This window comes from Oryctolagus cuniculus, chromosome 12, assembly GCF_051225735.1.
Source record: "Oryctolagus cuniculus isolate XC-2025 breed Fujian yellow rabbit chromosome 12, ASM5122573v1, whole genome shotgun sequence".
Classification (NCBI taxonomy): domain Eukaryota; kingdom Metazoa; phylum Chordata; class Mammalia; order Lagomorpha; family Leporidae; genus Oryctolagus; species Oryctolagus cuniculus.
In genome coordinates, this window is record NC_142878.1 from 40,693,149 (window position 1) to 40,716,820 (window position 23,672).

General features: G+C 44.0%; 1 protein-coding gene across 8 annotated transcripts in view; it reads left to right on the top strand.

Moving 5' to 3' along the window:
• The first annotated feature begins 2,613 nt into the window (after nucleotides 1–2,613).
• BAZ1A (bromodomain adjacent to zinc finger domain 1A) overlaps nucleotides 2,614–23,672 on the top strand; it is a 104,312-nt gene continuing 83,253 nt past the window's right edge. For 3 of the 8 annotated variants that reach the window (XR_011380762.2, XM_051822162.3, XM_070053756.2), the window contains exons 1-3: nucleotides 2,614–3,950; nucleotides 4,434–4,605; nucleotides 16,387–16,665. Coding sequence is in view for 4 of the 8 variants with exons in the window: in XM_051822162.3 (XP_051678122.3) it covers nucleotides 3,299–3,950; nucleotides 4,434–4,605; nucleotides 16,387–16,665 (1,103 nt within the window). In the remaining 4 variants the exon portion in view is untranslated. Of the gene's footprint in view, nucleotides 3,951–4,078; nucleotides 4,101–4,433; nucleotides 4,606–5,151; nucleotides 5,344–5,445; nucleotides 5,925–16,386; nucleotides 16,666–23,672 lie in introns of those variants that run through there. The other 5 variants (XM_089309781.1, XM_089309780.1, XM_089309782.1 and 2 more) reach the window with 5 other exon arrangements.

Consider the following 23,672-nt stretch of genomic DNA (forward strand, 5'->3'; position numbering starts at 1 on the left):
AGAGAGAGAAAGGTCTTCCTTTTTGCCGCTGGTTCACCCTCCAATGGCCGCCGCTGCAGCCGGCGCACCGCGCTGATCCTGGCAGGAGCCAGGAGCCAGGTGCTTTTCCTGGTCTCCCATGGGGTGCAGGGCCCAAGCACCTGGGCCATCCTCCACTGCACTCCCTGGCCATAGCAGAGAGCTGGCCTGGAAGAGGGGCAACCGGGACTAGAACCCGGTGTGCCGGCGCCGCAAGGTGGAGGATTAGCCTATTGAGCCACGGCGCCGGCTCAGTAAAAATATTTTTTTAAATTTATTTGAAAGAGTTACAGAGCGAGTTAGAGACAGAGTAGGGGGAGTGGGTCTTCCATCAGCTGTTTCACTCCCCAAATGGCCTCAATGGTCAAGGCAGGGCCAGGCCAAAGCCAGGAGCCAGGGGCCTGGAGCCTCTTCCAGATCTCCCATGTGGGTGCAGAGGCCCAAGGACTTGGGCCATCCTCCACTGCTTTTGCAGGCGCATCATCAGGGAGCTGGATTGGAAGTATAGCAGCAGGAACTTGAACCAGTGCCCATATGGGATTCCAGTGCTGCAGGCTGGTGCTGTAACCCTCTGTGCCACAGCACCAGCCCCTCATCAGTAAAATTTTATCCCACTCTGCATTTTAGCAGTTTAGGAAGAACTTGCAACGGTATTTTAGTTCATTTATAGCATGTGAGTAGGGTACACCAGAAAATTAGGTATTATCAAATCTAAGGAAAGCACTACGGAGTAAAGGAGTCAGGAGGCCTGTGTTCCAGTTCCTGAGCTTCAACTTCCTTGGGTCTAAACTGAGCCAGATTCATATCCGTCCTGCCTGACTAGCATATTTACACTTGACAGTGGGCTCTGTACCTGGAAGGTGACTGCCGGGATGAGGCCTTGCATCTGGAGGCTATGGGAGCTTGCTGGAGCTGTGGCTTTCTGCTGCCCTTTTATGGCGCCTGTGGATTACTTCACTAGGCACCCATCCTGGGTCCTCTTTCAGCATTTTTTCTTCATCTTTTCTCCTTCTCTTTATGCATTATATTACCCATGCTCATTAGCACTCACACGATCCTTGTACTGGTGTGTTTATATCATCTCTTCCCTAAAACATTGCCTTTTTTGAGGCCACGGGGCATGTACGTTATGTCTTTTTTTTTAGAGTGAAAAAAATTTTTTTTGACAGGCAGAGTTAGACAGTGAGAGAGACAGAGACAGAAAGAAAGGTCTTCCTTTTTCTGTTGGTTCACCTCCCAAATGGCCGCTATGGCCAGTGCGCTGCGCAGATCCGAAGCCAGGAGCCAGGTGCTTCCTCCTGGTCTCCCATGTGGGTGCAGGGCCCAAGCACTTGGGCCATCCTCCATTGCCTTTCCGGGCCACAGCGGAGAGCTGGACTGGAAGAGGAACAACCAGGACAGAATCCGGCGCCCCAACCGGGACTAGAACCCCCGGGTGCTGGCGCCGCAGGCGGAGGAGTAGCCTAGTGAGCTGCGGTGCCAGCCTGTTATGTCTTACATGAGCAAGTACATTGCTGACATACATAAAAAGAAGCTTGATAAATATTTAATTGAATTAGACAGTTAAAAAGTTAAATGATTTTAATTTCATTGCATTTTCTACTTCTTTTTTGTGTTACTTTATCTTTCATAGCTGCTTTTATAATGCTTCTATTTGTTTTTATATGAAGTCTCACTTCATGACAGAATCCTTTAAATGCCTTCTGAATCTAGTAATGAGTGTTTCAGTCTCAAAAGCTAAGTAATTAATAAATAACTATGATACCAAGATACAGAAATAATAATACATTAGGTAAGCTTCTAGTAGCAAATGTGTAGAGTGCCTTTAAATGTTATTTGATTAGGCAGTATAGGTATGCTATCAATTTATTATGAACACACTAAAACTAAACTTTTGAATATATTATAATTTTCTAAAGTTATTTTGAAGTAATGAACTATGTGTAATATTTATTAAATATTAAAAATTAAACCCTAGGAATGTAAGTCAGAGAACTAGGTTATAATTGAATTGACATTTGAGTAAGATAGAGGGAAAATTGGGTTTGACAGTATTTTGATGAGATTGCATGAAGTTTCAATGTTGATTAGTATAAGAAAAAAATCTAGCTGTTTGAAATTTTGTTAATAGTAAATATTACTGCTTTTAATCATGATTTTAACCAAATCACTTTAACCCACCAAATAGTGAGATCTGAAATATAAATATGGAAACATTCAGAGAGAATTTCATGTTTTTGCTTAACAGGTTGGAATTCTGAGTTGTGAGAGTTTCCATACGGGTTGAAGTCTAGTTACAGGTTTGAGTCTACCTTCCTGGGCTCTAAATTTTTCACCTGCTAAACTGGTAATTTGCACCTAGTAAATTAATACTTTCTAGGTAGAGAGTTCTAACTTATCACTCAATATACTATTTGAAAACCAGTTTAAAGCATCAAATCCTTAACTGCCCAGTTTTTTGAAGAGTGTATTCAGACTAAGGTGTATGCTTATTAGTGAGAGCATTTTCAAGGTTCTGTGACTTTTGTGTTCTATACAGGATGAATATGTGGTGTAATACCATTAATGATTTTTAAAACACCCAGAGTATTTTTCCTTTCACAATGTTTATTTTGCTAGATATATAAACAGCTAAAAGAAGCCTGAAATTAAAAAATGTTAACTGTTGATTTAAATAGATTTCTTACACCTTCTGCTCCCAAGTACAATTGTACTGTTTGAAGACATAAAGTTGATCCCGCGTCGTTTCTGTAATTATTATCATTCCACAGAACTGATAATTAGAAGAAATGATGAACGAAGCTTACTTTTAGACTTACTCTTTCTTGTTAGTTTGCAAATAAGCAGGTATAAAAACCAGCAGCAGCAAACACACACACACACACACACACACACACACACACAAAACCGGTGAACATTGAGTTACTTATAGTTTCGAAAATTCTTTGGAATTCAAAAGTCACATGTATTATGAACATTTAAGCTGGTTTCATACATGAAAATTACTGACACGGGAAAGTTGGTTTACAGAAAATATCACCAATAAATCTATACTCTTTTAAAAATCCTAATTGAATTAAACATAGATCCTTGGCAAAATAAATACAGTGGCATAAATACGACTTTTTAAAGGTGCGTTAATTGTGGGTAAGTGGGAGTCCCATAGGCGTGATAACATTTTAAACACACTTTTTTGATTTTTCTCCTCTGCTGCCCAGATCTTTGAATTGTCCCAAGTATTAAAAAGAAAGGCTGTCAGGATAGGTGTAGCCCGTTCAAGATGGATGTTTACGCATGCAAACGCTTTTCAGAGACATGGATTCTAATTTTGAAGAACAAAACTATTCCCCCCAAAATTATTTCTTCCTCTTCATTTCACTCCCCACCTTTAAACTGCAAGTTAAATCGTAACTGGAGTCCGCTTCCCATCGTGCAGCCAAGCGCTGGTGCCAGGCTTGCGGGTGAGGGCTCCACTTTGTTAGCCGGGTGTTTACGAAACCCCAGCGGCTCGATCTTTTGGCTGATAATCTCAAACATGGAGGATGCTTCTGATCCTTCACGAGGGGTTGCTCCATTAATTAATAATGTAGCTCTCCCAGGCTCTCCGCCGTCTCTTCCTGTATCAGTGACAGGCTGTAAAAGTCATCGAGTAGCCAATAAAAAGGTAGCAGCGAGCAGCGAAAAGCTCCTCCCAGCCGCTCTTCCTCCTTCGCAGCCGAAAGTAGATCAGAAACTTCCCAGGAGCTCCGAGAGGCGGGGAAGCGGCGGTGGGACGCGATCTCCCCGCGCGGAGACGGGCAGTGGCAGCGGGAGAGGCGGCAGCCGCGGGCGCGGCGGGGCAGGCGAGAAGGGAACCCCTGGGGGGACGGAGCCGCCCCTCGCCGCTCTTGTAGCTGAGAGGGGAAGCGAAGCGGCCGTCGGCGTGCTCGCAGGTGAGGGACTCCGCGCGGCGGCTCGGGAGCCGGCCGGCGCCGCCAGGGAAGTGTGGCGAGAACCGGGGAACAAAGCGGAGCGGCGCCGGGGTCCGCCCGCGGCGAGCGCCCTCGCGGCGTGGGGCCGGCCGGCTGCGCGCCGAGCACGTTGTGAGCCCGGCGGCGGGCGGGCGGGCGGGGAGCCGGGGCTGGGGGAGGGGGCCGCCGCTCCCGCACCGCCCGCCCGCGGCAGGGCGTGCGGCCCCATTGTGAGCCGGCTGCCGGGCGAGCGGCGGCGGGGCGCGCTAGGAGGGCCGAGGCGGCGGCTCTGCTCGTCTAAGACTCCCGCCGGGGCAGGATTGAGAACTCAGCTCCGGTAGCAGTCGGGGCGCGTCAGTCACACAAAAGGCAGCCGAGCTCGCCCCCGGCGCGCGGACCGGCCCACGCCGCCGCCGCCGAGCGCTCCCCACCTTACCGGCTTTCCTTTCCCTCCAATTTTGATAGGGAAGCCGGGCCGACGCGGGCGGCCGAGGGTCGGGGCGAGCCCGCGGGGCGGACAGGAGATGCCGCTGCTACACCGAAAGCCGTTTGTGAGACAGAAGCCGCCCGCGGACCTGCGGCCCGACGAGGAAGTTTTCTACTGTAAAGTCACCAACGAGATCTTCCGCCACTACGAGTAAGGGCCGGGCAGGGCACAGGGGACGCGGCGGGGTGTGGGGACTCCCTCTCCAGCGCCCTTTTGTCTCTCTCCTTTTCCTCGCCCGGGGTTTCTGTCGGGGCGACTTGAAAGTGACGGGTGGCCCTGGGCCCCGCGGTTTTCTGCCTCTGGCGACCGCACGCGGCCAGCGGCTGCGGCGCGCTGGGGGGTAAAACGGGCTGGGGCGGAGGCGGCTGGGGTCCCCCGCCGGCCGCGAGGACCGCTCCTGGCCGCGGCTGTCTCCGGGCTGCGGGGCGGCGGAAACTCCCCGCCTCGCCCCTCCCCGCCGCGGCCACACGCGCACTCCGGGGCCAGTTCCGGGATCCCCGCCCGGGACCGAGGGGATCCCCGCTCGGGTCAGCGTCGCGGGGCCGCAGTCCCCCCCAGCCCCCGGGAGGGAATCCCTAACCCCGAGAGCAGGAAACCGCTGGGCAGGGCTGCGTTTCCTCGGTCGGGAGTGGGGTCTGACGTTGGAGCCGCCGGGGCTAGGGGTGGGAGGGACCGGAGTTGAGACTCCCTCTGGAAGGGAAGGAGGGGGCTTCCCAACCGGCCGCGGGTGGCGGGACCCGGACGCCGGAGACCCGTGCCGGCGGCTTTCCAAGCCCGCGCGGCTAGGCCTCGGAGTGCGCGACGCGAGCCGTGCGCCCTGTCACCGCCTCTTCTTGGTGACTAACTCCGGTCCCCGGGGAACTCAGCGTCTCCGCCCCCGGGAGACCGGTGAGGAAGCAGTCGGGGCCGGGCGGGGGAGGAGGGGGAGTGGAAGGGGGAAGCGAGCAGGGCCCTGGGCGCCCCCTCGTTTTCACTTTCGCGTAGCCCGGAGCGCGGCGGTGGGACTTGGGGGAGGGGTTGAGACAAGTTCAACTCCAGCCCGAGCCGGGCTCGCCCCTCTATCCCCCTGCGCCTGTGGGCCGCCTGACATGTGCCACTCGCTATTGTTTTGATAAGAACCCCGAGCTGCTTCTGGTGTGGTTTCAACCCCCGGATTTTCAGCCCGGCGCCTGAGAGCCCCTCGTCCTCCAACACGTAGTGTGAGGGTATGTGCTAGCGGTCTTGGCTCAAACAGGGTCTCCTGTGTGGGAACTTGAATTGATCAATCACTGGAGCTGCCCGATTCTCCTTTATTTTCCTTAATGTTTTATCCTCCCCACTCGGAAGGAATCCCTTTGTGGCTTAGAAGCCAAGTGTTGTTGCCACCAAATCCATTGCATGGAGGAGGCTTTTTTTTTCTGAGTGGGTGCTTCACGGAGGGCGGGCTTTAGGCAAGCTTCTGCACCTGTCTGAGAAGTTAGGTCCAACAGGTCGGTTCCCTTGAGCGTTTATTTTAAATAAGCCTGCTTTTTCTTCAGCTCCCCAGAAAGGGTTACACCATAGACATGTTATATCTGGAGTAGTAGATAGCACGTCTCAGCAGACAGTACTCTTGTAGGAGGGCTCATCTCACCGTGTTCCTGTACAGACTTGTTTTGCTACTCGGAGTTCACACTTGTAACTGCTTAAATGAGGTTGGATTAGGTAACTGGACAAGGATGATATCTTTTTTTTTTTTTTTAAGTTTAAACTGAAATCTTTGGAGACAATTCTAGTTTCTTTAAAAAAAAATGTATTTAGAAGTGTGAAGAAAGTAGGAAACGGGCTTAAATTTCCAAGTTTCTCCTTTAATGTAAGCAGTCTTATCTTTTTCAGAGGCTCACCTCACTTTAGCTGGTAGGGTGAATATGGCTATTATCCTTATAAATTAAACACAATGTACTTTGGCTCTTGAGATGAATTTACTCTTAACCGTGGAGAAACCTGAAATAAATAAAAGTTTGACATTCTAAATCTAAATCTATCTATCTTTCATAATATTAAGGAGCTGTGTCCTTTGTAATCGTATGACATTTAAACATTTTTAAATAACTAGGTTTTGAAATTTTGGCTTTTTTCTCTGTGCTGAAGTATTTAGGTTTTTGGAAATTACAACCAGTTGAAGAGAACTGGTTGGTGTGGGAGCTAAGATTTGATTGCTTACCCTGAATAAAGCAGTACAGTTGGTGTTCTTGGGTATTAACCTTGATGACTTTTAACTGGCAAAATTGAAGAAGCTTGCTGTTTGATCATGTTAACTATTGAATTACTTTTCTCTTACATGAGTATAAGGAAAGCTTTTTAAAACTGTTTATGATGGGTGGTATATGGTGGTCTGCCCTATTATGGTAATCTCACTCTTGTCACAAGGCAGGAGAAACTAAGGAAACTAGTTCTCACTCCATTCATTCATTCCCTGATTGGTTTACATGATTTTGCTTGAAGATTATCCTTTGAGTGCATTATTTTGAGTATTTTGTGGTACCACTGTGCTCATCTGTTTGCAGTATTTGCTCCCTTTCCTTTCTCTAGCTTAGGGTCTCCTGTTATTGCTGTTATGCAGCATATTTGTTGCCTCACATTTTTTTCTTCCCCAAGACCCTGAATCCTATGATACAGAGACTACGACCAGGGTGGATTCTCAGTCATTATACAGTACATACTCTTTAATTTTGTTTGTTTAAACTATGTGCTTCTAACTAATTGCTGACTCTTGTTTGACCTGCTTTCATTCGTAAAACTTAATAGAAATAGCATATTATAGACATGTATAGACGGAAATACTTAATTTTGTTTCTTAAATTAGGTAAAGATTCATTCTGTCATTTTGGATAGCTGACAATGTTAGTTTTTAATTTATCTTTGGCTTTGGTTTATTAAAAAATTGAGCAGTTGGGTTTGAATACCAGAAATTCTAGATCTGTGAGGTAGGAAATAATTTGTTCTATTAACCAATGACTTAATCTCCTAAATAAAAACGATTTTTTAATCCATTTAGATATTTGGAATGGAAATACGCTTCACGACTTTGAGTCTAACTTTCATACAAAATATAGAAATCTCTTCCACACATAGCTAATGGGCAGTGTAGCTTGTCTTTCAGCCTGGCTTTCCGGCAACAAAGGTTGAGCTACTGTCTGGCATCCTGATTTTGTTCCTCACTAGCTCTCAAGTTAATGCAGTCCTTTCGCAGATGAGGGAACTGAGGATTGGAGTAAGTCCAAGACATGGTGTGCAGAATCATTTGTCTAGCAGGTGATGACCTAGAATTCCAGCTCACATCTCAAAGACTCTAGAGTTTATTATCTTTATAATAAACAGTAAATGATTATTAATAGGGAATTTCTGATATCTGAAATTTTCAGAATTATGCATCAAGAAAACAGGGATATTGCCTGGAATTCAAGCTGGCTGCCCTGGTCTTTGTGTAGGTCCCACTTGACCATCTGCTCAGACATTGACCTTACTACATCCCAGCATGATTAAAATCTAGTTATTAAATTGACAGACCAGAATGATGTCAATTTTTAGTGGGGAAAATGCCTTCGCACCAATGAATTCTGATACTGATCATCAGTTATGTATAAAATCTAGTTATAATCAAAGGCTATTCAATAAGTATGGGGTTTTTAAGAGAAGCTGGATAATCTTCATTGCTAGTTTCTTCAAATTAGGTATTTAGCTTTTCTTTTGGAATATGTCTGCCACATTGACCCAATACTCGGGTCTATAAGTTCTCTCCTTTTTTTTTTTTTTTTTCTCATGGTGTAGCAGGGGTCCCTAAATGCTTTGCTTTTGGGGGTGTTTATTTTTTAATCCATTTATCAAGCTACCATATGGTATACTAACGTATCCTTTCTTCAGACAGATAGTATATATATTAGTTACTATAGTGTAAAATGCTGCTCCAAAAGTTAGTGGCCCAAAGTAACAACCAGTGTGTCTGCTCACTATTGTGTGGATTCTGTTTGATTTCCACTGGTCCCTATTTATTCACCCAGCTGCCCTCAGCTGGAGGCTAGGCTCAGGCTGGATGGAGCAAAAGATGGCCTCAGTCAAGGAATGTGACCTTGGCTACAAGAGTTCTCTCTATGTGGTCTTTCATCCTCAGGAGGCTAGCCTGTGCTGCTTTGTGGGCAAAAGTTCTCAGTGTTGTTTCTGTATCACATGGGTTAACACAAATCATAAGGCCAGCCCAGGTTCAAGGGATGGTGAAATAGACTATACCTCTTGGCAAGAAGAGCATCAGTGCCATATTTCAGAGGAACCTGCACACCCTTAGCCCTGTTTGGGAGTAGTCTACCACAAGTAGTTGATAAAAGATATTATCCTTACTGAATTTGGGGTGTTCACAGATAAACTAATTGATGCTATCTGTCAGAATACAATGAAAACCATCCTAACAACTTGTGAACATACCTTGTTGCTTGCCCCTGTGCTATTTAATTTCTGTTGCTCCTTTGTTTGCTCTCAGGAGTTGCCAAGAAGTATTTTCAGATATTTAAGATACTTAATTCTGGCTGGCGCCGTGGCTCACTAGGCTAATCCTCCGCCTGTGGCGCCAGCACACCGGGTTCTAGTCCCGGTCAGGGCGCCAGATTCTGTCCCGGTTGCCCCTCTTCCAGGCCAGCTCTCTGCTGTGGCCCGGGAGTGCAGTGGAGGATGGCCCAAGTGCTTGGGCCCTGTACCCCATGGGAGACCAGGATAAGTACCTGGCTCCTGCCTTCAGATCAGCGCAGTGCGCCGGCCCCAGCGCGCCAGTCACGGCGGCCATTGGAGGGTGAACCAACGGCAAAAGAAGATTTTTCTCTCTGTCTCTCTCACTGTCCACTCTGCCTGTCAAAAAAAAAAAAAAGAAAAAAATACTTAATTCTGCTTCTTCCTACCCCATATCTGATGCCAAAATTTCTTTTTGACCATTCTCAGTCTTTAAGTGTTCCTCTGACATTCTCTGTCATATTTGTTATTCTCTTAAGAACTCTTCTGCCAGTGTGGTGCCTGGACAAATTAGAATTGGTAATATTCATTGAGTACATCTGTACTATGGGAGCATTATGCTAGATTATTTGATTTTCACATCAGTGTTCATGGAAGGCATTACCCTCATTTTATAGAGGGGGAACTTATCCAATATTATCTTCTAAAAGCAGTACATCTGGGATTCAGACTGTTCTTCTCCTTCCTGTTCTTTCTTTTCTTTTTAAAGATGTATTTATTTGAAGTCAGAGTTACAGAGAGGGAGAGAGAGAGAGAGATCAACACTCTGCTGGTTCATTTCTCAGATAGCTGCAGTGGCCAGGGCTGGGCCAGCCGAAGCCAGAGGCCAGGAGCTTGATCTCAGTTTTCCACATGGGTGGTAGAGGCCCAGGCACTTGGGCCATCCTCCGCTTTTCTCAGGCTCATTAGCAGGGAGCTGGATTGGGAGTGGAGCATCCTGTACTCAAACTGGTGCACATATATGGGATGCCAGCAAGCAGGCCGTGGCTTTACCAGCTACACCACAACCCCAACATCTCCCCTTCCTATTCCTATGTGCACTTGGGTTGGATACACATAGAAATCAAAGTGGACTGCCTAGTGAGAGTGCATTTGTTTGTTCTTGACATTTTAGAGAATCGTTGGAGATAATCTTTGGAGATAATTAGTCTCTAGTGAGAAATGAGTGTCTACAGCACAGTGACCTGAGTCACATGTATGTGTTTTTTTTTTTTTTTTAACAAGCAAAATTATATATAAAGGCATAGAGGTGAGTGACTTAGTGGTTAAGACACTTCTTGGGACACCTCCACCCCATGTCAGAGTGCCAGGGTTGGAGTCCCAGCTCCACTCTCCATTCTAGCTGCCTACTGATGCTTACCCTGGGAGGCCACGGAAGATAGCTTAAATAATTGGGTTCCTGCCAACCATGTGGGAGATCCAGATTAAGTTCCTAGTTCCCGGCCTTGCTCTGGCCCAGCCCTCACTGTCTTGGCCATTTGGGGAGTGAACTAGTAAATGGAAGATAAATGTCTTCTGCTTCTGCCTTTCAAATATTAATAAATAAATAAACATTTACTAATCAAAACTTTCCTATGAATACATATAAAAATGTAATTTTTGTCTAGCTGTTAATTTACCTGCATAGGATATGAACATCTTCTTGTGTATAATTTCCTAATCTACATTTGTAACCCTGTTAGTGAAGAAAATTGTTAGAACTGCTCATGCTGTTTTTAGCAATAATTTTTTTTAACTTTCTAATATGTATTTCCCTACTCTTGCAAATTACTTGCTGTTTAAATTGGGTATTAGTCTATGGTTGGTCTTCTCAGCAGTTTTATGGGCAGGGGCATCTGTAATGTTCCTTAGATCTTTTCTGCCCTCCATTGGTTTAGGTGGCTTTATTGGAACACACACACACACACACACACACAGAGGGGGAGAGAGAGAGATATCTTTCATCTTCTGATTCACTCCCCAAATGGCCACAATGGCTGGAGCTGGGCTGGACTTGAACCAGGAGCCAGGAGCCTCAAGCCTCTTCAGGCTCTCCCACTTGCATGCAGCGGCCCAAGCACTTGGGCCATCCTCTGCTGCCTTGCCAGGTACTGGATGTGGGATACCGGCATTGCAGGTGATGGCTTAACCCACTATGCCACAATGCCAGCCCCTGATTTCTGATTTTTATGTCACTGAATTCTGCTAGGTTTTTAGTTGTCTCAGTAGCCAACAAATCAACAGTGTGTTGGCCTTTGTTGACTAGAGTTGGTTGACTATTTTACAGGTGTGTTCTTAGAAAAGTTCTCTGCCATGTAAGTTGAAAGTTTTTCCTTATGAAATTGTGATAAATAAGAGGGATCATCAAATTTGTGCTGTTAAATGCCAGATAATCAGTATTTTAGACTTTGTTGATAGCTTTGGGGTTGCTTCTTCTCCCACAACAAATGTCATGAGAAAGAAGTAAGGTGTAATACCTAGAAGTATGTATGAATGTGGCTGTGTTCCAATAAAGCCAGCTAAACCGATGTAGGGCAAGATTCAATCTCTGGGCAAGTGTTATGCCCAACTCTGATAAAGAGGATTATTGAAGGAATATAGTCATAAATCATTATACCTATATTAGCCTAGCTTTATCTCTATTTAAAATAGTACTTTGTATTTTACATATATATTTTATTTATTTACTTTTGCTGACAGTAGTAAATTGTGCTTATCCTAATGTAGAAATTGAAGAGGTATGGTAACCTAGCTCCTTTAGTTCAGTGTTATTAGTAGCAAACTTTACACATTTGAATGTGTATGATGAAGGGGTGATGTATGAGCAAAATTACAGAAGTAGAAGGCAGGGAACACATGTAATGTGAGATTGTGCTGGGCTCTTAGGGAGTGATGAGTAGGGAGAGAAATGGCCCTTGAACTTTTTCCTTTTGCATTAAAATGGGTATAATGGTAGAATGTGCCCTACCTCCCACCTTATAGCATAGATCTTTGTGTACAGTGAGGCTATAATGTAGCAATAACTTTGGGGAGCAGAGCGATACAAAGGAAACAAACAACATAAACATTTTGCAGGAGATGGTTGTAACCTTAAGGGAGTAGGAGGCAGCTGTACAGCACAGGTTACTATCCTATTGTTCTGCCTGGTAACACTTTGTAAATGGAGGTTTGTGCTGTTGGTCTCTCGTATTTCTAAACAGTTTGAAATCTAAAGTGTTTATTGTAATGCTCTATACCCGTAGCTTCCTCCATGCCATGACTTCAAAAATCCGTGGCCTACTAAATACCTCAAGTCCATAGCTGCTGTGGCTATACTGTACTGTCTAATATAGAAGCCATTACTTGCTCACATGGGTTATTAAACAATTGAAATGTGACTAGTCTGAACTAAGATGTACACATAAAACATACATAGCGTTCTGAAGACAATCCAAAAAAAGTAAAATATCCCAATTATTATGTTGACTACATATTATAATGAAATTATTTTGTGATATATTGAGCTAAAATATATATAAGATGAATTTCAGTAGTTTTTTAAAAATTTTTAAATGTGACACTTTAAATTTTATATATCTGGAATTCTGTTTCTGATATAAACTAATATATAAAATATCTAGATTTGAAGTACAATTTTCTTAAACATTAGTAAGTATAGTCTATGACTTTTTTTAAGATTTATTTTATTAATTTGAAAGATAGGATTACAGAGAGATGTAGAGACATAGAGAGGTCTTCCATCCGCTGGTTCACTCCCCACCCAGCCACAATGGCCAGAGCTGAGCTGCTGCAAAGCCAGGAGCTTCTTAAAACAGATCTCCCACGTGGGTGGAGGGGCCCAAGGGCTTGGGCCATCCTCTGCTGCTTTCCAAGGCACTGTAGCAGGGAGCTGGATCAGAGGTGCAGCAGCCAGGACATGAACTGGCGCCTATATGGCATGCCAGTGCTGCAGGCTGGGATTTTAACCTTATATGCTAACCACATATTGGCTTGCAAAGCTAAATCTTACTGATAATGTTTGTTTCTGTAGGGAAATTTTAGAACTTTTATAAGATCTAAGTAGGACTATATTCTTTGGCATTAAGAACTAAGACTTTGAGACAGGAATTTGGCCTAGTGGTTAAGATCCCTATTGAAGTGCCCACATCTGACATTGAAATATTTGGATTCAATGCCTGGCTCTGGCTCCTGACTTCAGCTTCCTGATGATGCAGACCCTGAGAGGCAGCAGTGATGGCTCAAGTATTTGGGTACCCGCCACCCGCCACTCATGTTGGAGACTTGGTTGTGTTCCCAGCTTTGGCTTCAGCCAATCCAGGTATTTAGGGAGTAAGCCAGTGTTTGGGAACTGTTTCTCAAATAAACTAAAACTTTAAAAAAATTAAATTCTTTCAAGATACTTTTTTTTTTTTTTTTTTTAACAGGCAGAGTGGACAGTGAGAGAGACAGAGAGAAAGGTCTTCCTTTTCCCGTTGGTTCACCCTCCAATGGCCACCGTGGCTGTCGCGCTGCGGCCGGCGCACCGTGCTGATCCGATGGCAGGAGCCAGGTGCTTCCTCTTGGTCTCCCATGCGGGTGCAGGGCCCAAGCACCTGGGCCATCCTCCACTGCACTCCCTGGCCACAGCAGAGAGCTGGCCTGGAAGAGGGGCAACCGGGACAAAATCTGGCGCCCCGACCGGGACTAGAACCCGGTGTGCCGGCGCCGCTAGGTGGAGGATTAGCCTATTGAGCCGCGGCACCAGCTTCAAGATACATTTATTCATTCATTCTGCACCATTGATAACCACCTATAGGTTATTGTTGCCCCTCTCTCAGCTAATAAATTATTCTGCAGATTTTGTTGCTTATAAAGCCAGATGATATTTGTCTTTATCTTTCTGGCATTCCTTTCTTCAACTATACTTTTCCTTTAAGACCTAACTCTTTTAATACCACTTCCTCAAAAACAGTGATTTTTTAAAAAAAGATTTATTTATTTGAAGGCAAAGTGAGAGAGAGAGAGAGAGAGAGAGAGATATCTTTCATCTGCTGGTTCACTCCCTAGATGGCCACAGCAGTCAGGCCGGGCCAGGCCAGAGCCAGGAGCTTCTTCGGGTCTCCCACGTGGGTGGCAGGGACCCAAACACTTGGGCCATCTTCCACTGCTTTCCCAGGCCATTAGCAGAGAGCTGGATCAGAAGTGGAGCAGCTGGGACTCGAACTGACGCCTACATGGGATGCCAGCACTGCAGGAGGCAGCCTTACTGTGCACAACACTGGCCCTTCTGGATCTTTTTTGCTCTCCTTCCCTTCCTCTGAATTCTCTTAGGATATCTGCCTCTGTCATATAAAGATAGCCACTTTTTACTTTGGGTATTTTTTTAGATTTCATTTATTTTTCATTTTATTTGAAAGGCAGAGTGACACAGAGCGATCTTGCAACTGCTAGTTCACTTTTCAAATGCCCACAACAGCTGGGACTGGAGCAGACCAAAGCCAGGAGCCAAGAACTCCTACTAGATCTCCCACAGGGCTGGCAGGAACTCAAACATTGGGCTGTCATCCATTGCCTCCCAGGCACAGAAGCAGGAAGCTGGATCAGAAGCAGAGTAGCCAGGAGTTGAACTAGGCACACTGATAAAGGATGCAGGTGTCTCAAGTGGTGGCTTAATCCACTGTACCACAAGTGGTACTTTGAATTTTGAATAACATGTAATGCATCATTATTTTTTGTACTAGAGCATACTTCAGAAGAATATCCTTTATAATGAATTAGAGTCTTGAACTTGGCACATGCATGAATACATCTTTAGATGTCATTTGTATTAAGGTCTTACTGGTTTTCATTTCTATAAATTTCATATTTTGCGTTCTGTAGAAATATACAAATGAAACAATCTTAATGGAATCACCATTGAAGTAGTTTTGGAATTGCTGTGAGAAGGACAGTGGAGATATCAGGGAGGAGAAGAAAACCCAGAAAACGGGGCTAGTTATGTTGATTATTAAAAATAAACCCAGAAAATCTTTTTCTTCCTGTCCCAGCCCCTTCCTTTCTCCATAGGGAACATCTGTTTGTAATATGTGTATATAAGTACATTATGCATTTTTCAATGATTATAATTAATGTACAAGGGAGTGTATATTCAGTGATTTGAGTTTTTACTGCTGATTGTGCCTTAGAAATTCTCCTATATTATGGATCATTCTTGCATTCTAAAAGAGATGATGTAGAATTTTGGAAAATAAGTGCTCATGTTGAGAAACTCCAGTTATACAGTAGAACACTGAGTTGAATGGTGCCCCAGTTTTATCCCTATTCTCTAGCTGTTCCCTTGATTTTTTTTTTTTTTTTTTTTTTTTAAAGATTTAAAAGGCAGCCGGCACCACGGCTCACTAGGCTAATCCTCCGCCTTGTGACACCGGCACACTGGGTTCTAGTCCCGGTCGGGGCACCGGATTGTGTCCCGGTTGCCCCTCTTCCAGGCCAGCTCTCTGCTGTGGCCAGAGAGTGCAGTGGAGGATGGCCCAAGTACTTGGGCCCTGCACCCCATGGGAGACCAGGATAAGTACCTGGCTCCTGCCATCGGATCAGCGCGGTGCGCGGCAGCCATTGGAGGGTGAACCAACGGGAAAAGGAAGACCTTTCTCTCTGTCTCTCTCACTGTCCACTCTGCCTGTAAAAAAAAAAAAAAAAAAAAAAAAAGGAGAGGCACAAAGATCTTCCATCTGATGGTTTACTCCCCAAATGGTTGTAACAGCTGGGACTGGGCCAGGCCAGAGCCAGGAGCTTCTTTTAGAGCTTCTCCCCCATGGGTACAGGGGCCCAAGGACTATGGGCCGTCTTCCACTGCTTTCCCAAAAGCATTAGCAGGAAACTGGATCAAGAGTAGAGCAGCCAGAACTCTTAACTGGCACCCAGGTGGGATGCAGGCACTGCAGGCAGGGTCTTCACCTGCTACACCACAGTGCTGGCCCCTGAAATAAAATTTTAAAAATTAAAGTTTTTTTGTTGTATGAAGAATTATAATTTACTTAACCTTTCTCTTGTTATTTGCTTAAGTTTCTCAGTTTTTCACTATTATATTAAAACTTTTTAAAAATTCATAGTTAAATGCTAGGATTATCTGTAGTGTTTTGACTATTTTGGGATAAGAAGTTTAAGAATTAAAAGGAAAATTGAGCTTATATCAATTTGGCTATTACTTTTAAAACTGTTAGAAAATAAATTTTTGCTACTGTGCCTTTAAATTGCAAAATATAAATGCCTAATTTAAATACACTTATTTCTAGGTTTCTTTTAATGTAGAGGTGATCAGTTACTAATTCCCTTGTTTGAATTCTATGTAAAATTTTTGCTTTAAAGGCACAAAAATGTGCTGATAAAGGTATCAGCTTTTAAGGTAAAATTTGTGAAATGATAGGTAATGGGTTTTTGTTTCTGTTTCTTAATCAGTGACTTTTTTGAACGAACCATTCTGTGCAACAGCCTTGTGTGGAGTTGTGCTGTGACGGGTAGACCTGGACTGACATACCAGGAAGCACTTGAGTCAGAAAAAAGAGCAAGACAGAATCTTCAGAGTTTTCCAGAGCCACTAATTATTCCAGTTTTATACTTGACGAACCTTACCCATCGTTCGCGCTTACATGAAATTTGTGATGATATTTTTGCATATATCAAGGATCGATATTTTGTTGAAGAAACTGTTGAAGTCATTAGGAACAATGGTGCAAGGTAAAGTACTTTTAATTTTTCCTCTTAATAAGTATATATTCACATTGCTCAAAATTTGCAGTACACAAATGGTGACTTGAAGAAATCTTCCCTTTAACTGTCCTCCAGCTGTGCTGTTAACTACAGCTCTGTTGTTAGCTGTTTTTTGTATATTTTTCTAAACATTTTTATGTATGCCACCAAAAACATATATATGCTGTATCTGTATGTTTGTATACAAAGGCACGCATTCCCCCCCTCCCCCTTTTTGATTTTCAGATTTATTTATTTTGAAAGTCAGTTACAGAGAGAGAAGAGACAGAGAATTTGCATCCACTGGTTTACTCCCCAGATGACCCCAACCCGCAGTGCTAGCCAAAGCCAGGAGCTAGGAGCTTCATCTGGGTCTCCTACATGGGTGGCAGGGGTGCAAACACTTAGGCCATCTTCTGCTTGTCCCAGGGCATTAGCAGGGAGCTGGATAGGAAGTACCGCAGCCCACAGCGCTGCTCACCCTTCCCTTTTTAATGCAACAGAAACATACTATATATCCTTTTTCACTTTAAATACCTTGGAGGTTAGTTTATTGCTGTACAAACCACCTTCTTTCTCTTTAATTTATTTTCCAATAGGTCCCATTATATTGTATCTTCATCTATATGAGAAAAAAAAAAAAAAAAAAAAAAAACCTTAGATGGTAATTTCTACTTGTTTCCTTACTGTATTACCTAATAGATGGGTTTTAGAATTTCATTTAACAAAATTCAGGACTGAGTTTTTAATTTTTTTTAAAGATTTATTTATTTGAAAGTTACAGAGCGAGGTAGAACCAGAGAGAGAGAGAGAGAGAGAGAGAGTGAGTCAGAGTCTTCCATCTGTTGGTTGACTCCCCAAATGGCCACAACTGCCAGAGCTAGGCCGATCTGGAACCAGAAGCCAGGAGCTTCTTCTGGGTCTCCTGCACAGGTGCAGGGGCCCAAAGACTTGGGCCATTCTGAACTTCTTTCCCAGGCCATCGCAGAGAGCTGGATCTGAAGTGGAGCAGCCAGGACCTGAACCATCGCCCATATGGGATGCTGGTGTTGCAGTCTGCAGCTTTAACCTGCTGCGCCACAGCGCCGGCCCCCACAACTGGGTTTTATACTCCAGTATCTTCACTTCACTTCTCTCTCTTCTTTTGCTTTTTCTTACATAGCTTTATCAAGATAAAATTCACATACTATGCAGTTCTCCCGAATAAAAGACACAATTCAGTGTTTTATTTTGCCCAAGACTTAAGGAGTAGAGTGTATTTTTCTATGTATGTAAAAATGACATATGTTATGGTACTAAATTAGACAATATCAGTGCTTTCCTAAACTCTTAAGAATTTTTGATTAGCTTGTCACTGGCATTCATCATTATAAGCTTTATTTATATTAACACTTTTATAGCCTCTTGACTTTGGGAAGAGTAACTGGTTTTTGCTTGCTTCTGCCCTCTCTCCATTTACCTGAATGCAGAATTTTTTCTTCTTTTAAACTTCAGCATTTAAAAGTTACTAATGTTCTTTATTGTTCAATTTTAGATAATCATTACAAGTTTTTATGTAACTTTAGAGTAATGTCTTAAAACTAATACTATTTATTTTGTTAGGTGCTACTATATATCAACCTTTAAAAAAAGTTATGTTTATATTAAGAACTAAACTTGTTTGAATGTAATTTAGACAAATAATTGAGTTAAGTTCTTTTCAAAAAAGTAAAAGCAATAAATAATCAAAATGTGATTTTTTTTGTATGTCTAAAGACTTGGAAAATGGTATCTTTACAGTTCTAGTGTGTTACCAGTAATCCACCTAGAAACCAGTTTTTTTTTTTTTTTTTTTAAGGATAGTATTAAACATACTGTTAGTCTGTTGAATGTCTTATACTTTGGTGGTACATTTAGAAAATAAACTTTTGTGTTTTGATCTACATCTCCAAAGAGAATAATACGGGCATCTTTGGGAACAATGATAAATTTCTTTTCATTATAACCATTGCTTTTATTTGGCTTATGCTAAAAATGTTTTCTAATTCACAAATCATTGTGATACATGCTAAACTCCTAATGTTAAGATTTATGTATCTAAAAATGTTGTGTCTTAAAAATGGGCTTTAAGTAGTTGTAGATGTCAGTAACAGTAATAAACTGGTACTTTGTAGAAAGGGGATTCTGGGAATCACAATTTCACTGAAATTCATTAGAAAAATAACTCTTGTTTGAGAAATTTTTAAGTGATAAAGTATAAGAAATTGGTGTTGTTCTAAACCTCAGGTTTGATTTCTTAATACTTGTTGGCCTTTTTGTTTGTTTGTTTGAATGGGGAGAGAGAGCTCTTCCATCTGCTGGTTCCTTCCCCAGATGGCCACAACAGCCAGGGCTGGGCCAGGCTGAAGCCAGTAACTTCTTCTGGTTCTCTCACATGTGTGGCAGGGGCCCAAACACTTGCACTGTCCTCCACTGCTTTCCCAGGTGAATTAGCAGGTGCTGGAATGGAAGTGGAGCAGCCAGGACTTGAACCGGCACCCATATGGAATGCTGGTGCTGTGAGTGGTGGCTTTTACCCACTACACCACAAAGCCAGCCCCAAAGGTTTCTTTATACCTGTTCTTTTTTTTTTTTTTTTTAAGATTCATTTTATTTATCAGAGAGGCAAAAGCAGAGATAGAGAGGTCTTCCATCTGCTGGTTCACCCCCTAGATGGCTGCAATGGCCAGAGCTGTGCCGATCTAAAGCCAAGAGCCAGGAGCTTCTTCTGGGTCTCCCATGCAGGTACAGGGACCCAAGGACTTGGGCCATCTTCTGCTGCTTTCCCAGGCTATAGTAGAGGGCCGGATCAGAAGTGGAGCAGCGGGGACTCGAACTGGCACCGATATGGAATGCCAGCACTGCATGTGGCGGCTTTATCTGCTACGCCATAGTGCCGGCCCCTATATTGTTCTAACACATCCTTAAGCTTGACATCTGTCACAAAGCTGTGTTTTTTTGCCCTCTCTGTAATGTCCCACGAACACTATTGAAAAAGGAATGATAAGGCAAATAAATAAAAATAAAAAACAAAGTATTAAGAAGTAGCATATGGGGCTGGCATTGCAGTATAATGGGTAGAGCCACATCTGTGATGCCAGCATCCCATATGGGTGCTGGTTCTAGTCCTGGCTGCTCTGCTTCGCATCCAACTCCCTGCTAATGCACCCAGGGAAGCAGTGAAAGCTAGCATAAGTGCTTGGACCCCTGCACCCACGTGGGACACCTGGAAGAAACTCCTGGCCCAATCCTGGCCATTACGGCCATTTGAAGAGTAAGCCAGCAGATGGGAGATCTCTCTTCTCTGTCTCTCTGTTTCTGTTTCTCTGCCTTTCAAATAAATAAAATCTTTGTTTTTTTAAGATTTTATTTATTTTATTTGAGAGTTAGTTACAGACAGTGAGAGGGAGAGACAGAGATAAAGGTCTTCCTTCCATTGGTTCACTCCCCAAATGGCCACTATGGCCGGAGCTGCACCAGTCCAAAGCCAGGAGCCAGGTGCTTCCTCCTGGTCTCCCATGCAGGTGCAGGGGCCCAAGCACCTGGGCCATCCTCCACTGCCCTCCTGGGCCACAGCAGAAAGCTGGACTGGAAGAGGAGCAACCGGGACTAGAACCAGGCACCCATATGGGATGCCATTGCTGCAGGTGGAGGATTAACCAAGTGAGCCATGGCGCCGGCCCCCACATTTGCTCTTAATTTCAGGCTTGGTTATTTACTTTCTTTTCTTTTTAAAGATTGATTGATTGATTTGAAAGGCAGAGATACAGAGAAGTAGAGACAGAAAGAGAGGTCTTCCATCTGCTGGTTCACTCCCCAGATGGTTGTAATGGCCAGAGTTGGACCAGTCTGAAGCCAGGAGCCAGAAGCTTCTTTTAGGTCTCCCACATGGGTGCAGGGGCCCAAGGAGTTAGGCCATCTTCCGCTGCTTTCCCAGGCCATAGCAGAGAGCTGGACTGGAAGTGGAGCAGCCGGGAACTGAACTGGCACCCATATGGGATGGCAGCACTATAGGCGGTGGCTTTACCCCCTATACCACAGTGCTGGCCCCCCTCATTATTTACTTTTGTTTTTAAAAGTTGTGCTGTTGTTTGAGAATCAGAGAGCAAGCTCCTGTCTACTGCTTCATTCCCCAAATGCCCACAAAGGCAAGGTCTGGGCAAGGGCTGAAGCCAGGAACACAGTTACTTAAGCCATCACCACTATCCCCCAGGGTCTACATTAGCAGGAAGCTGGAGTCAGAAGATGAAAGTGAGAATCTATCCCAAGCACTCCAGTATGGGGTATGGGCATTCTGGCTGGTGTCTTATCAGGACTGGCTATTTTCTGATTGCTCTGATTTTGCCTTTCATAGATGTATTGCTTATGTTACTCATTCTTGCCTGTTTCAGGCTGGTTACTGGGCTGCGTATTAGAGTATGAAAAGGATTAAGATGCTCTTAAGGCATTCAGTTAAGGGAGAGACAAACATGTAGACCTCCCAAAAATAAACTTGAGAATGAAGTAATTCAGGAGCATCCCTGTTCAGTATGGTTTTGAGGCTAGGCCTGGATTCCTCACATTCATACTAACACTGAATATTTTAGTCTAAACTTTTGCTAGATCTGATGATATCTCAGTGTTTAACATGCTTATACCAATCTTTGACTCATTTTTACTTTTTTTTAGTTTCAAATATATTTATTTTCATCGTCTTTAAAAGGCAGAGACAAGGGCCGGCGCCGCGGCTCACTAGGCTAATCCTCCGCCTAGCGGCGCCGGCACACCGGGTTCTAGTCCCGGTCGGGGCTCCGGATTCTGTCCCGGTTGCCCCTCTTCCAGGCCAGCCCTCTGCTGTGGCCAGGGAGTGCAGTGGAGGATGGCCCAGGTGCTTGGGCCCTGCACCCCATGGGAGACCAGGAAAAGCACCTGGCTCCTGGCTCCTGCCATCGGATCAGCGCGGTGCGCCGGCCGCAGCGCGCTGGCCGCGGCGGCCATTGGAGGGTGAACCAACGGCAAAAAGGAAGACCTTTCTCTCTGTCTCTCTCTCTCTCACTGTCCACTCTGCCTGTCAAAAAAAAAATAAAAAAAAAAAAAAAGGCAGAGACAAATTTCCCACCTGCTTGTTTACTCTCCAAATGCCCCCCACAGCCAGGGCTAGGCCAGACTGAAGCCAGTTGCCTAAAAATCAATCCCTGTCTCCCACATGGGTGTCACCCAGATATTTGAGCTGTCACTGTTGTTCCCCTGGATGCGCATTAACAGGAGCTGAAATCAGGATTGGAGCCAAGGACCTGAGCCCAGGATGCAGGTGTCCCAAGCCGTATCTTTACTACTACACCAAACCCCAACTCGTCTTTTTTTCGGCTTATCATCAATATGTTTGTAAGAGATATGAATTAAATACTAGACATATTAAGCTTTTATTATCCTGTTGCAAATATCTGTTTCTGTTTTTTTTTTTTTTTAAGATTTATTTATTTTTTTGAAAGGGAGAATTAGATGGAGAGAGAGACAGACAGAGATATTCCATCTGCTGGTTCACTCCCCAAATAGCTGTAACAGCCGGGGCTGGGCCAGGCCGAAAGCAGAAATCTAGAACTCCATCAGAGGCCCAAGTACTTGACCCATTTTCCACTGCTTTCACAGGTGCAGTTGCAGGGAGCTGAACTGAAAGTGGAGCAGCCAAAACTAACTGGTGATCATATGGGATGCTGATGCCACAGGCAGAGGCTTAACCTGTTATACCACAGGGCCAGCTCCTATAGGCATCTCTATAAGCATCTCAATATAAGAATTGGCACGTTTATCTATCTATCTATCTGTTTGTTTATATAAACATTATATATATATATATATAAAGAGTTGGCAGAGAAAGAGGTCTTCCATCCCCTGGTTGATTCTACAGGTAGCTGCAATGGCCAAGACTGGGCCAGGCCAAAGTCACAAGTCAGGAACTTTATCCAGGTCTCCCATGTCCAAGCACTTGGGCCATCTTCCACTAATTTCCCAGGAGCATTAGCAGGGAGTTGGATCAGAAGTGCAGCATCTGGTACCCATCCTAACAGCCATATAGGATGTTGGCTTTGCAGGCAGTGACTTTACCCACTATGCCACAACACTGGCCCCCTTGATGTATTCTTTGAAGTAGATTTTTCAAAGCACAACTAATTGTGGATGGGCAGTTGCTTTTCTGCTCAATGTCTACCTCTAACTTCATCTGTGTCATCAATTCTACATTCTTTGTATCAAGAAGAAATTCTAAAATGCCTGTTGAGATGTAGATATTATCAGAGTCTGTGAAAAATCTACATTTTAGAACCACAAGAATGTCAGTGAGATACCTATTGATTCCATTTGGGGGAAAGCTGAGTGTGTATAAAAATAAAAAAGATCTTGCTATAAAGAGGTGGGAGAACTTCTAAAATTTTGCCTTAAGGGACCTCTATAATACTATAGTACATAATCTCCTGTGTCGCTAGTGTACAGACTACTTAATAGTTACAGTTCTTTTGAAATATAACTTTGGACATAAAACTGAAACCCAAGAGTATTTATAAAAGTACCCATTGCAACTCCCATTCATGTACTTCTGGTTAGAATGTAAAAACTACTACATTGAAATTAAAACATTAGTGTGATAACTGTCCCATTATTTAGAATTCTTTTTGAACTTTTTTTTTTTGTAAGTCTTAGGGATGTCTTTTGTCAATTTATACATACAGATATTTGAGTGACTACCACAGTAAGGCTATGGGGATAGAAAAATTAATAAAAGTCTTTTCCTGTATAGAAATTCACAGTGTAAAGGAGCTTAGAAAAGACTTATGAATAAGAGCCAGCATTGTGGCACAACAGATTAGGCTACCACTTGGGACTCCAGCGTCCCATGTTAGAGTGCTAGTCGAAGTCCTGGCTGCTCTGCTTCTAATTCAGCTCCTTGCTAATGTGCCTGGGAAAGCAGCTGAAGGTGGTCCAACCACGTGGGTCTCTACCAC